Source organism: Erythrolamprus reginae, chromosome 1 (assembly GCF_031021105.1).
Source record: "Erythrolamprus reginae isolate rEryReg1 chromosome 1, rEryReg1.hap1, whole genome shotgun sequence".
In the NCBI taxonomy this organism is placed as follows: Eukaryota; Metazoa; Chordata; class Lepidosauria; order Squamata; family Dipsadidae; genus Erythrolamprus; species Erythrolamprus reginae.
Genome location: NC_091950.1, coordinates 338,005,200 through 338,020,758, shown reverse-complemented (window position 1 = coordinate 338,020,758; position 15,559 = coordinate 338,005,200). Strand labels below are relative to the sequence as shown.

Genomic DNA, 15,559 nt, shown 5'->3' with positions numbered 1-15,559 from the left:
GTTAGATGGAAATACATGTAATTTTTAATTTGGGATTAGGTAAATGTGCTATTTAGAGGGGTGGAAGAAGTCTGAAATTTGTACATGTTTATGTTTTGTTTTTAATTTTCTTTGTTAACATCTGATTGGCTATACAATATTGGTTTATAGAAAAATGTATAAAGAAAGAAGAAAGCACTTTGGCATAATGGTTAATAACTTAGAAATATAATTGGTGTTGCACTTTTTGAAGGAACATTAAGGAGGGAACTCTGTCTCTCCATTCATTTCATTCTTCCTCCTTCCTTCCTTCTTTCCTTCCTCGTTCCCTCCATTTCTCCTTCCTTCCTTCTTTCCCTCCTTTCTTCCTCTCCACTTCTCTCTCCCCTATCTTTCTTTCTCTCTCTCTTTTCCCTCTTTTCCCTTTCTCTCATTCTTTCCCTCCAGGTCTCTCTCATTTCTGTGTATGTCTCCCTCTCTCCCCCCCTTCTCTCTCTCATTTGTTTCTCCTCCCGTTTTGCTCTCATTTCTTTCACCTTAATTTCAGGTGCGGGATGCAGCTGCGGTGACAGGCAAAGAGCCATTTTCTTGCCTCTGGGGGGGAGAAGGCTGAGGGAGGGTGAGGCAAGAGCTCCGGTTTGGGCAGCAATGGGAGCGACCGCTCTTTCTCCCCCACAGAATACATACACACACACACATATACTCCTGAGGCGCTGCCCAAACCAAAACTCTTGCCTCGCCCTCCTTAAAGCTCACGTAGGAGTGCTTAGCTTCCTTCCCCCCACCCCAAATGGCAGGGAGGCAGAATTTTGTTCTGAGGCAGATCAGCTGTTGGGCAGGAGAAACTGTGCCGGCTCCACTGCACTGGCCACAGATGGCAGGTGGGCTGGTCACAGAGAGTGAGCGGGCCGGATGCGGCCTGCCGGCCACCCCTTGCCCAGGTCTGCTTTAGTATACTAGTAGAATCAAATAAGAATGACATTAATGTAAATTATGTTTGTATGCTGGTCTGTCTTTTTTAATACAAATTTTTTTTTAAAGACATACTTTTATAATTTCACAGATGAGGTCAACAATTCATTGCAAAAGCAGAAATTTAAGGACAACAGAAATGAGATATAACAATAAAAGCAAAAGAAACTTCTCAGCTAACCTTCAAAACTAAGGTCAATAAAAAATGTTTTAGTTGTTTCAGTATTGCTGCTTGGTAAGAGTATGGAGAAATTAGGCACACAATAAGAATTAGATATGATTTGAGTTTCACAATTTATCTGCCATCACAATTCACTGCAACTTTTGGGCTGTATGGAAATACAAAGGAACTTTTGTACAATTACTTGGTCTGATGGTGCAAATTCAGCCATAGAAGTCATGACAGTGTGAAGTAACTAAAAATAGTCCTGACATGCAATAAGGATTCTAAGTAAAACTTTATACAGTCCAATACTGAAGACTATATGATAAGCCCAATTACATCAATTCAGTTTTGAAAAAAGTAGTTATTCAGAATATTGTAGCAAAGGTTAAATCAGAAACAAGGATCTGCAAATTGTTGATGAAATTATTTGCATCTTGTTAAAATGTTTTTAGAAAGTTAAGTACCAGAAATAGATTGCTGAATTAATTTTGTCTTGCACAACAGAAAAAAAGTATTTTACATTTTAGATTTCATCTATTAGGTTGTCTGAATCCTAAAGAAATTATTTCCTTATGAAATACATTTCAACATTGTAATCTTGAAATATGAATTAGAAATATTATAATGTTCTCTTGTTCACCGATCACCAAAAACTGAATAAACAATAACCTTTCAGAGTAAAGACTAATTTGCTTACTTGGTCAAATGCAGAATATTTCTAATATGTGGTAAACATGCAGCTAGTTTCTCTGTGCTTATACTGTAAAATGATCTTGTTCTCTGGAATAGAAGCCTGAAATTTCACACAATAAAATATCACTGAAAAATTAAAAGACATTCTATATTCAGTGTTTCAAACAATGCTTACGTGAAACACACAGTCACAAACCAATTGGTTTATTGACTACTAGATGATAATCAAGTTTTCTGGATATATATTTTTCTATGATAAATAGTTTTGTGATTTCTAGCAAAAACTTGCAAATTTATTACAGTATATGATTGGCGAGTCAGAGTCCCATTCAATATATACATGAAATATAATCTGTAGTTTTAAAGTATTTCTTTAGAGGTTAAGCTAGCACAAGATAAAATGAGGATGCTATCTTTATTTTAGCTACAGAATTAATAAATCATTTTGTATTGTAAACTGTGGATAAGCAAATGATTTGCCATTAATATAAAAAAGAGGAAAATTCAGGGGAACCAAAGCAAACCACTACATTAAGAGTATAGAATTTTCTGTACAATTTCTTCCCAAAAACCAATATCTCAAACACTTTTTTGAAATGATTTCACAAAGAAGCCAAGGGATAGGAAAACCACTCTACTTCCATTCCAAATCTTTCTTTTTATTTGATTGGTGTTACAATTAAAAAGGACTCAACATGGAGTGTTACACATTCTTGGTGCTTCATGATGCAACTAATGAAATCCCTGAATGGATATTGCTTTACCTTTGATTTTAAAAAACTAACTTAAGAAAAGTTTTAATTCCACTAATGATTACAAATGGCCAAATGAACAGCAACAAAAGGAACAGAAAAGAAAAATGAAATCAAACTACTGGCAAGTTCATAATACATACATAATTTGTGGGTTGATGACACTGATTTCAAATGTACGATAAAGCCCACAACACTTGATTACAATGAATATTATTGTGATTTTTTTTATGTTGATCAACTTGCTTCAAAAGGTTGCTTTCTGTTGTTTAAACTTGCATAATAAACATGCAATGAAGTAATTCCTTTTAACATTTTTCTGCAGTGTTTTTGTTTTCATACAAAGATTTCATAAAGTTACAGTGCTGCATTACAGCATTACCAAAATAAGTGTAAGAGTGAAAGAAGATTCCTGTGAATTTAACTTAATGACAAAAAAACCAACTACTACTTTTTAATCCTGAGACACGCCATCATCTTATTAAAAAGGTGTGCACAACCAAATCCCACCCAAATCCCTCCAAAAGATAAAATAAATATTAAATTGGGGGGAAAGAGGGGACAGATAAAGAAAATATAAGATGTCATCATGCACTCATCTTCTGCATAGCTCAACCTACATATAGTAAGGCACTATTTCCCCACAACCTAGTGTTCCCCCAGAATCCTTTAAAGCCCTCTGCAAACCACAGAATTCCTTCCAGGATGATGAAATAAATGACTGAAGAAATGTGACTATCACATTATTCCACTTGTGTTCTCCTATTTAAGGAAGTCATCAGGCAGTCTCAGAAGGAAAAAAAAATCTGTCACAAGTCTCCTTTTGTGTAAATGTGTTCATGTGACATATGGGGATTTGTTATGTGGGATTTTTTTTTCTTCTCTTGCTAGAGTTAAGTTCTCATAGTTCTCAAAGCAAAATCAGAAGAAAAGGAACAGAGGAGTCAATTAAAAAACGTTTTTGGTGCTCCAAATAGTATTCTGTTTAACGGGTTTGGAAAATTTGATGATTGTTCCCAAGGGAATTGGGAAGTGTTGATGGAATCTCAAAGGATGGTCCTCAATTAAGCTGATCTTCATACTGCTTTCGAAAACAATCACCAGCAGGAAAAAATTCCCAGCATCGTTCTTGATACATTTTCCACACATATGACTCCTGCAAAACACAGAAAATAACTTTAGAACTTCTTTCATGACATATGGAATTTTTCAACCCTTATGGTAAATAATTTTGAAATGATCAAAGAAACTTCATTTATATTCCAAACTACTGTATGTAAGACATGGCTTTATGTGTCAGTTGCAAATAGACTCTCTTCCTCGGGATATAATTCAAGATTTTTGTTTCAATTAAAATGAAACTGAAAACAGAAACTATTTTGCAAAAAAAAAAAGTTAAGTTCAGTCAATCTCAGAGTACACCACCTGTAGAAAAGAAAAAATAAATAAATAAAACAAGGTTACACTTTAGCTTCCTTGGTTGTGCTATCAGTATAACTTGCCCAGAAAAGTCTGTCTTCAAATTTGGTTGGCTATGCAGAATAGTTACATATTAAGATTAGTGGATGATAGGGTGAATTTTTCCCATTTCAACTGATAGCCTCAAGCAGTACCTTTCATGCCTGCCTTATCTTGGCCATCCTTGAAAGGGCCAAATCTAGTCTAGGCAAGAATAGAAGATCTGCACCACTCAGGTCCAAAGGCTGCACTTGGGAGAACATTTTGCCCTAGCTGTCATTTCAGAAAAGGCCATGGAGACTTCCTTTGAGCAGTGCCTGGATATAGATGCAATCCAACATCATATCCTCCAGCCACAGTCCCCAAAACCATGCTTTTTTTTTCTTTTTCTTCTAAAAGAAACAATTGTTAGCCATTCCTTGCATATATAACAAAATGAATAACAAGAGTTGGAAGGAACCTTGGAGGTCTTCTAGTCCAATCCCCTGCTCAAGTGGGAAGCCCTATGCCCGTGATTGCGAACCTATGGCACGAGTGCCACAGGTGGTATGTGGAGCCATATCGGAGGGCACACAAGATTTTGCTATATTTCAGATCCAGCGCACTTGCCAGCTCAGCTAATTTTCAGCCTTGGGAAAGACCGTTTCATCCTCCAGATGCTTCAGGGAGGCTTCTCTGAAGGCCCAGAGCAAAAAAAATCCCCAATGGACAAACCAGAAGTTCGGAAAAATGCACTTCCGCTTTGCTGTTGCACTGTTTTTTGCACTACAGGGAGTTCAGGGAAGCTTCTTGAAGTCCCGGAGTGCAAAAACACTACAATGGGCAAACTGGAAGTGCATTTTCTGAACTTCCGGTTTGCCAGTTGTGCTGTTTTTTTGCACTCCGGAGCTTTAGGAAGTCCGGAGTGCAAAAAACAGCACAACGGAAAACCGGAACTACATTTTCCCAAACTTCCGGTTTGCTCATCTGGGTATTTTTTCACCTGTCAGGCTTCAGAAATGCTGGGGTACATGTGGGGGGGGCAGTGCGAGAGGTGGTGCACATGCATGGGCTGGGAAGGAACGGGTGTGAGCATGTATACGCATGCTAGCACACTCCCAAACACCCCTTTTTGGCATGTAAACCAAAAAAGGTTTGCCATCATTGCTCTATACCATTCCAAATTGTTGTCCAATTTCTTCTTTAAAAACCTACAGTGTTGAAGCACCCACAACGTCTGAAGAGAAGTCATTCCACTGATTAATTTTTCTGTCAGTTCTAGGTTAGTCCTCCACTTGATTCGTTTCTATCCATTGCTTCTTGTCCCATCTTCAGGTGCTTTGGTGAACAGATTGCCCCTTCTGCTTTGTGGTAACTCCTTTGGTGGAACATTGCTATCACGTCACCATCAGTCCCTCTTTTCATTAAATTTGGCAAACTCAATTCCTGCAACTGTTCTTTGTATGTCTTAGCTTCCAGTCCCTAATCATCTTTGTTGCTCTTTTCTGCATTCTTCCTAGAGTCTCAACATCTTTTTCACATTGTGGCAACCAAAACAGTATTCCAAGTGGGGTCTTACAAGGCATTATAAAGTGGTACAAACACTTCACGTGATCTTGATATATTGTTTGAAGTATTGTGATCTTGAATGTTAAGAAAGATTACTCAAACTGAATATGTCAAGCCTCCAGCTAGTTCAGCAAGGCTCAGATGAACATTGTACTATGAAAGTACAGTGGTACCTCATCTTACGAACACCTCTTCTAACGAACTTTTCAAGATACGAACCCGGTGTTTAAGATTTTTTTGCCTCTTCTTCCGAACTATTTTCACCTTACGAACCCAAGCCGCTGCTGCTGGGATGAAGGGGTTTCTTTTTTCCCCCTTTTTTGAAGAAAGAAAAGGGAGGGGCGGCTTGGAGGGGGAAAGAGTTTGCAGAGAACAGCGTGCTTGCAGAGGCACTGAAAGGGTGTCTTTTGAAGAAAGAAAAGGGAGGGGCGGCTTGGAGGGGGAAAGACTTTGCATTAACAAAAGTAGGAGAACAGCGTGCTTGCAGAGGCACTGAAAGGGTGTCTTTTGAAGAATGAAAAGGGAGGGGCGCCCCCCTTGCCTTTCTTCCTTCCCACTCACCCTTTAGCCTAGCCTTGCTTCTTCCACCTGCCCCCTTTAGCTGCTCCTCCCTGCCCTCTGTTCGCCTCCCTTCTAAAGTTTGGGATTTTCCTGAAGGATTTGCACGCATTATTTGCTTTTACATTGATTCCTATGGGAAACATTGTTTCGTCTTACGAACTTTTCACCTTACGAACCTCCTCCTGGAACCAATTAAGTTCGTATCATGAGGTACCACTGTATATGGAGTGTTGCCATTGCTTGAATCATTAAGATAGATGAAAGAAATACAAAGAAATGCAGTTACAATTTTAAGGATCCATATGATGTTGACTTACTTGACCAGTGTGTTCGGTTTCATCTTTATTAATGAGATACATCAGAAAAAAACTGAAATAAAGAACAAAACCATGATCATTATTATTGATAACATAAAATAATACACAGGCTATTTCCTATAAAATTGGGATAAATAAGTATTTTGAACATTTTACAAATTGGTTGCCTGAGTTTAGTTCAGACAATCATTGAAGTTTGTTGGATCAGAAATAAGATGTATGTCAGGGATTCTTTTTTCCCTTCTTCTCATCAAACTTTCTTGAACTGGACAAGTTAGAAAGTGCTAGTTGAAGAGAATTCTCCAAACTGAGATGCTAAAACTAGATCTAATAGCATTCATTATCAAAATTAATGATAATACAATCCAGAAATTAATAAAACAGGCATTCTATAAAGATTTGCATATATGTAATGTAATAGGGTTCATAGGATGTATGTATTTTTTGAATTGCTGGTTTAGCAATATTTGTATTGGGAGAAATTTTGGGGATTTCCAAATCTAGTCTCCAAATTTACAACATAATTTCAGATATAAATGTTTTATCAAAACATATACAGGCACACACAATTTACATATTGGTAACTATTCAATCATTATGTCTAATATACTCTTTATATTTAGAAACAAATTACCACATGTTATTTGTAATATTACAAGTTGCTAAAAGTCTATCATTCAAACTTCATTTCCTTAAAAAGGTCACAGAACATTAACATTGATTTGTTTACATAGAAAAATTAATGTACTTACAGATAATTAGCCAAATTGTGCTCCTGTAGAGTATGTGTTTCAAAACCATGTGGCACTGTATCAAAATAATCATTACCTATTCCACAGATAAAACATTTAGTCTAAAAAGAATTTAGAAAGAGATATATTATATTGTTAACATATTTGCTTCATTTTCATTCTATGTACATGCACATATTTGTGAGCGTTCCATACTCTTCAAGAATGATTTTAAACTTGAGGCTGGCATTTTGATTATTCTGGGTTTGTATTTAGTTATTTCAAACACAGAACAAAATGTACTTATCCAGAGACCCTCCCTGAGAGAGATGGCTTTATTTTAAGTATACTGCACTATTCTGCCATGTGCAATGGTACTGCTGTCCTTCGAATTTTCTTTCCTGAGTCAGTGCAGCAGCAGGGACAAATCACTTCCCTAATCAGACACGTACATGATTTTTTTTTAAATCAAAATTGTAGCCATGACTATGATCAAAGCTGCCATCTTGATCTTTCTGACTGTCCCCTCCTCTTTGCAATCCCCATGTCCCTTCTGCTACAGGCTGAGCTTGGGAGAAGTGCCCTGGGATATAGATTTGAAGCAGAAGGTATTCAAACAGCAAAGACTCACCGAGAGAGACATTCTAGATGTGCCTGCTTTTAATGACCAATTTAGAGAGCAAAACAAAGAATGACTTCAATTTTGAAGCCTTTGGGTAGTTTGGATAGTATGCAGGGGTGAAATGCTCCCGGTTCGTCTGAGAACTGGTCGCGAAGGGAGCACGAGGCTCCACCCACCTGCCCGGGTGCTGCCACTTGGGTTCTTTTATCCTCTGCGCATGCACAGAGGGTAAAAGAACCCAGGCATGAGAGAACCGGGAGGATTTCACCCCTGATAGTATGAGAAAAACAAAAGAGAAAGAGAGTCCACGGAGAGGGGCAGCATACAAATCCAATTAATAATAATAATAAATAAGTTCTCCCACCTTCTCCAATCTCTTTCTTTTTCAGCCCACTTTTGAGTTTAAAAGAAACATTTCTACCACCTCACTCCAGAAAGACCACCTGCTTGCCTAGTGTATTGACACTGACAATAATGGTACTTTGTAGATAAACACGCACATTTGAATATTATTATTTAATAATAATATTTCCTATTTTACATAGGAGGCTATCTTACTGGCTTCAAAGTTTGAAGCAATACAGGAAGAATATCTGCACTTTTGAATTTTGGTGTTGGAGGAGATGCCTGAGAATATTGTGGACAGCCAAGAAAACAAACCAATAGATCATTGAACAGATCAACCCACGAGTTCTCACTTGAGACACAAATGTCTAGGCTCAAATTATCCTACTTCAGGCACATTATGTGAAAATCTAACTCTTTAGAGCAAGTTGGGAGAGGTGGAAGCAAAAAGAAGAGGATGACCAGCAGGAAGGTAAATTGGTCCAGTAAATTGAGTCTGCGGAGAGGGGCGACATACAAGTCAAATTAATTAATAAATTAATTAATAAATAGTGTCAATGGTGTACCATTGGAAAACCTGAAAGACCAATTTAGGTACAAATTGATACAGAGAAAAATCTATTTAGGTGAATACAAAGAGTCAATACTGACTTTATAGCACATGATCAAAGCAAATCTAGTCTCATGCGCAGGAATGAAGCAGTTCGAATTATTCCGTAGCCTTCAGCACCTAAATTCTATTATTAATTAAAGAAGAAACTATTTTCTGGCTGTCATATGGATAGGTGGTATTTTGCAGAAATATTTATGGATCAAAAGGGGAATAAAGAAAAGTATTACCTCCATGTCTTCTTTAACTTGTTCTTGCTGATCTCTTAATTCTCCAAATGCATCAATAATCAAGCCTGGCAATAAGGTTATAATTTAAACTTTTGAGGAACTAGGACAAAAACTGCCAAATTGACAAATTAATGCTAAATATGAAAATTCATGCTTCACTACAAAGTGCTACGTACTTTTGAAAATATTTGATGGCGATTTTGTATACTGCAAACAATTAAATACGGTATTCACAGCTTTACTAAACTTCTTTGTAGCAAAAAGTTTTTTGTGATATTCACTGAGTTTTAAAAGAAATTGCAAATGGTCATGTGTACTTTGGTGTATTATTATGCTTACAGTTTCCCCGTTTTAAGAGGCCACTTGTCACCCATGATAAATGGGGAAAGTTTCTGTAGACCTTGAGAAGGTTGGGTATAAATTGGAATACAGATGAGGAAAAGTACACTTCTTGACAAATTTGGTGGCAGATTTCATGACACTCAAAGAACAAAAGAAAATTCTGTCCTGTTTCAATAATTAAGGAGTTGCAGCAGTCTATCTAGCAGTCTGGCAGTACTCCCCAAAATTATTAGAATGGCCTTGTGGGAATCATCCTTACATATGACCAAGTCTTCCCAAAGGGAACACTTGAATTTGTGTATGTGTGTGAAGGAAAACCTTTGCTACTTTATTTATAATGGTACCTAACTGAGTAGGTTACCAAGCATCTTACCTATACATGAAATCTCTATCCTGAAACCTAGTACTAATTTCAAAATAGACCTATTACCTGTGTTTATTCAATTTGTTTATTGTAAGGGGGGAAAAGAGGACTCCCCAGATTAAATGGTCTTGTTTGTCATTTAAATCAAAGTTATCTTGATAGAATTAATTAATAACAAGAGAAAGAGTATCTATGCATGTGTGTATGCTTATGTATATCTGTGTGCCTATGTATGTGTGCCTGTTTTCAATGTCATCTCTTCCTTCATCTCAACAACACTTTTTACACAGACAGTAAACATTGTAGTTGCTAAAGGATAAGCCATATGATAAAATCTACTAGTGGTGTGGCTCAAAATCAAGCTTGAACAATGCAGAGGGTAATAAAATTAAAGGCAATTTCATTTTCAAGTAAACCTTTGTTTTTCTAATCAGGTAGATTTAAAAATTGAAGCATTCAGAATCTTTATGTTTCCTCTACAACAGAAAAGAATGTCTTCCCCATTTTAAGAAATTTGACTTAGAATGTATTCCTTCCATTTTATATTTCTATTTAATGCCTGGGGCAGGGGGAATCTGCTTCATAAAGGATTGAGTAAAGGACTCCAAAAATGTTTTCCCACCAAGAATGAAGGAAATAACTCTAGAATTCATTCTACTGCTAAAGGAGTCTTCCACCTGTGATTATTATATTTCAAAGATTGAAGAACATAAGCAAATATATTAGGTACAAGAAATGTACATATTGTACCATACATTTCACACTGTGAGAAAAATAAATAGATACAGATTATCACTTAGGAAAGGGTGATTTTGGTAATTTTAAAAAGCATTTAAACTGATAAAAATAATGGAAGCATACCTTGTATGATAGCTAGTAGAATAACAATTACAAAAAAGAAAAATGTAATATCAAAGATGATTCGATATATTTCATATTCATCGCCTGCAGGATCTTCAATTTCATCACCAATTCCACCACCAGCACGCACTCCCACATACATGTGAAACATATAGCACTATAAACAACATGAAAAAAATATCATTGTTTTAAAAAGTACATTTTGCATAACCTTTTTTTGTCAACATTTACTAGTTTATTTGAAAGCAGGGAACAATTCTTGCGATAGTTCAGTTTGTCTTTTAATTTTTTATCATCAAACCTGCAGATACTTGAGTGCTTGCAAATATAGAAGAATGTGTTAAACAAAATCCTTAAACAAAAGAATCCATGTTTCAAAGCTTTGAAAAATAACTACCAAACCACACTTATGTTTGACTTACTGTTTGAAGTAATAAATGCCCTAATCAACTTGTAACTACCACCTCAGGCTAACAATCAAACAGTAAACAACAGCCTAATTAAGGAACCTCGCTGCGGCCAGTAAAGGCCCACAGTCGGCGTTCTCCAGGTCCTGTCCGCCAAATAATGTCGATTGGCGGGATCTTGGGAAGCAGCCTTCTCTGTGGTGGCTCTGACCCTATGGAATCAACTGCCCCCTGAGATTCGCATTATCTCCTCCTTACTGGTTTTCCGGAAAGCTGTTAAAACCTGGCTTTTCTGACAGGCCTGGAATTAAGATTGATTGTTTGTATGTATGTATGGTTTTTTTATTATATACGTGATTTTAATGATGTTTTTACTGTTTTTTACTTGTACTGTATTTATAACGATTGTTAGCCGCTCAGAGTGAGTGGCATATAAATGTTAGTGAGTTAACCGTTTCGGAGTGAGTGGCATATAAATGCAATAAATAAATAAATAAATGAATGAATGAATGAATGAATGAATGCATACATACATACATACATACATAAAATAAATAAATAAATAAATAAATAATAAATAAATAAATAAATAAATAAACCAGCTAGTTGAGTAGTTAAATGTCTTCAAGAAAATAATCAAGCTCAAAGAGCATTGGAGTCCCCACGCTGTTATTTTATTTTAAATATTTTTTATTCAGCACTTTACTTTAAAAAATACATTTACATTCTAGTTATTGGACAATTATCCCACGTTCATTATCATCATTTCCTTATTCATTTGTCCATCTTATTACTTATAATAAATATATAATATTTACATATAGTATATACCTAATAATATGTTAATTTATGCTTACATTTCCTAATATATCTGTCATAAGATTTTGCTATAAAGATTCCATTTATAATATTCTTATAATGCCTTTTCTTGCCACATTCTTATTTTTGTTATCTTATTAAATTACAGCATTTATAACCTGTGCATCTGTTGTTTAACCACTTGTACCAATCATCCCATATTTTATAATGTTCTGATTCCTCTTCGTCATTTATTATTTTAGTGAGCCTACCCATCTCTGTGCATTCTAAAATTTTATTAATCACACATTGTTCTATTGGTATATTGTGATTTTTCCACATCCAGGTGAATATTATTCTTGCTGCAGTAATAATGTGTAAAATTAAGTATTTTGGGGGTTTTGTCTTGATTTCCTGTAAATACCCCTAATAAAAATAGTTCTGGTTTAATTTCTATGAGTTGATTTATTATTTCTTCAAACCATTTCCTTATCCTTTGCCAATACTGTTTTGCTTTAGGGCAAGACCACCACATGATGATGATGATGATGATGATGATGATGATGATTATTATTATTATTATTATTATTATTATTATTATTTATTAGATTTGTACGCCGCCCCTCTCCGGAGACTCGGAGCGGCTATGATAGTATGTTCCTATGTTGTGTTTACACTTCCAACATTTTGGTGACACATTGGAATACATTTTTGCAATCCTTACTGATGGAAGGTGCCATTTGTGAAACATTTTGTATATGTTTTCTTTGTATGCTACAGATTTTGTCATTTTATAACTTTTGCTCCATACCTTCTCCCATTTTTCCAATTCTGTATTATATCCAAAATTTTGGGCCCATTTTATCATCACTTCTTTAATAATCTCTTCTTCCATCTTATAGGTCAATAAATAATTGTAAAATTTTGTAATTGTTTTATTTTCTTGTCTTAACATAATTTTATCTACACTGTTATTTTAATTAACATGATAGTGGTATAGAACTGCAGAATCGCCAAGGCAAGCTCTGCATTTGGCAGATTAATAACCAATGTGTGAAACTGACGTGCAACATCCATTAATTTACAGAATGTAACCATAGGTTGAGAGACAGGTTGATATAGTGGTTAAAAATACCAGACTAGAAACCAGGAAATTTTGAGTCCTTTCCTGCCATAGGCATAGAAAGTAGCAGTTACTGTGGGTGACTCTCTCTCAGTGGAATATGACATTATACTTGTTCTTATGATGAAGCATTTGTTGAATTTTGTGAATCTAGAAGATTCTGAAAGGTTACATGGGCTGCAGATGTATCCCTTAGTGTTTTGTAAACAGAAACTGTTCCCACTCTTTAAAATGTACCCATTTAGAACAATATTAACAATTAGAAGAAAAACAAAAGGCAAGTTTACCGTCAGCATGTCATCACATTTCATATCTGGCATATCTCCATCTTCACTCTTATTGTAGAATTTTCGGAAGAAATTGAAAGCAACTACTGTGTATAGATAAACTACCACTGCTAGTAATCCCACAGTTAATACAAGCTAAAAAAAAAAAGAAGTAATAAATTAATAAATATTTTGGAGTTCCTTGACTGTAAACTTGTTTTCTAAAAACCATAAGAAGATCAATGTTCATTTGATTTCTACTTTATATTAAACAATTTACAAATTATGTAAAGAAAAGCAAATACTCTTCAGCTACGTGGGAGTAATTCCAACTGAATTTGGGTGGGGCTTACTGTAGTCTTTAAATGAGCAAAATATATAGACAATTACAATCATGCAATTGAAATCATGACAATTTGGGAGTAATCTTGATTGGAACAAAAATAAAAGTAGATCTGAGTATACCTGAATTTTATTATTAGATCATTGGGGACCTTATGGAAATAAGTCAAAAGTAGAGTTATCAGTAGAACTCAGAGTTTATTACATTTCCTCTACTTTTTTAAAAATAAACAACCATGATTTCTTTCATGGTTGGCATAGTTATATAACTGTTCTTCTTGGTAAATCTTATTTTAAAGAGTGGCTTGTAACTTTTCACAAAGTTAATGACAGAATAAAGAGCTATTACCTGTTTCCCATTGTGGGTGACTGATGATAGAATTGTTCGTAATGTTTTAAATCCCATTGCTATGTCAAGGAGATGTGCAGCAAAGAAGAAGTTGTTGTAATGACCAAGGACTGACATGGTCATATACCAGGCCAGGTACAGAAAAGACTTTAGAGGAAAAGGAACAAAACAGATTTTAAAAAAGAACACACAGTCAGATAAAAACTTCTTTGTACTGTAGCTGTAACTTCCAAACAAACTTTTTAATCAATTTTTGATTTTAAAAAGACATTTTGTTTAATCAAATAAAATCAAAGATAGACATTTTTAATTTGAAAGAATAAAACAGGTAATGCATTATGCAAAACACATAGTCTTAATAATAAAAGTATGCATAACTTTATTATCTTAATTCCATGCTTCAGTTAATTCTCAAGAGAAAACAACATAAGAAAAATTTCCCCGAGTATTTATTTTTTAAATTTATTTATTAGATTTGTATGCCGCCCCTCTCCGCAGACTCAGGGCGGAGTGTTACTATTACTGTTAAGAGCTAGTCATGTCCTTAAGGAATTTGTCTTCTCCTGGAAAAATTTAGAGAATCCATCAATCAAATTTATTTACCCATAAATTTGGTGAAGAATTTTGAAAAGTGATTTAAACTAGTTGTATTTTAATACTCTAATTAATATTAACTTGATATTGCACTTACATTATCAGTGAAAACAACACCTAGTTTCCACATTTGATACTTTACATCAATAGAATTCAGCCTGAAGAAGCACATATAAAAGAAGAAATAAAATTAAACATGGAAAAGGTACTTTGCTGAATGTGGGCTAACTGGGAAGTTTTGAAAAAGTTCCAGAAACAGTAGCAAAACACTTCTATAGTATAGCCACAAAAACAATATGTACTTGTATTCAAGGCTTTACTTTTTAGGTAACAAATCATGCATAAAATCGTGAAACAAAAGAAGGGCAGAAAAAAAATTCAATCTGGGCAAAATTAAGTAACAGATGTGGCAAAAGCCCAGAACAACTCATTGGTATTACATAAGTTTATTAATTCTTGCCTTCTGGGTGATAGAAAACCCTAATTCATTTCAGATGGCTCCTTATGATAAACAGATGGGTAAAATGAGGACCCAAATTAATGGGGGGTAATATGCTGACTCTGTAAATCACTAAGAGTTGTAAAGCACTGTAAAACGGTATATAGGTCTAAGTGCTATTGCTATACAGAATAGCAACATTATTATTATTGACGCAATAGGTATTAGATTAGATGGAGGCATGGTGAGCTGTACATATCTCTATGGAGAACTGAAATGACAACTGTGCAAAAGACCAAATAACTGGTGAGTGGACTGGTTGTTTGGAACTTCCTTGGACCACATCTGCACTGCACATCTGCTCTTTGTAAGGAGACTGCAGGACAGCAATCAACCATGAGATGGAACACTGAGAGATGAAGGGATTAATCATCAAACTCACAGTCACAGCAGAACCTTTTGAAGACACTTAATTCAGTAGTCTCACTTCTAATCCCTTTTGGAAACTATTTATCTAACTATTTTAAAGTTATCAGAGATCTTCAAAAAGGTAAGTTTGAATTACCTGGTAAATCAATCTTCATTTCTGAGCATAAGAAAAATTCATTGTAAATTGAAGAACTTAAAGAATTTGAAATAAATGGCAAAAAGCTAAATACAAGTTTGAACCAAAGTAATTGTGGAAAGAAG

General features: G+C 35.2%; 1 protein-coding gene across 1 annotated transcript in view; it reads right to left on the bottom strand.

The window, feature by feature from the left end:
- Positions 1 to 2,448: 2,448 nt before the first annotated feature.
- RYR2 (ryanodine receptor 2) overlaps positions 2,449 to 15,559 on the bottom strand; it is a 279,326-nt gene continuing 266,215 nt past the window's right edge. The window contains exons 99-106 of the mRNA XM_070734013.1: positions 14,528 to 14,588; positions 13,837 to 13,983; positions 13,167 to 13,301; positions 10,552 to 10,708; positions 8,985 to 9,049; positions 7,199 to 7,299; positions 6,447 to 6,498; positions 2,449 to 3,718 (exon numbers count right to left, since the gene is read on the bottom strand). Coding sequence (XP_070590114.1) covers positions 3,623 to 3,718; positions 6,447 to 6,498; positions 7,199 to 7,299; positions 8,985 to 9,049; positions 10,552 to 10,708; positions 13,167 to 13,301; positions 13,837 to 13,983; positions 14,528 to 14,588 — 814 coding nt within the window. The 3' untranslated portion in view covers positions 2,449 to 3,622. The remainder of the gene's footprint in view (positions 3,719 to 6,446; positions 6,499 to 7,198; positions 7,300 to 8,984; positions 9,050 to 10,551; positions 10,709 to 13,166; positions 13,302 to 13,836; positions 13,984 to 14,527; positions 14,589 to 15,559) is intronic.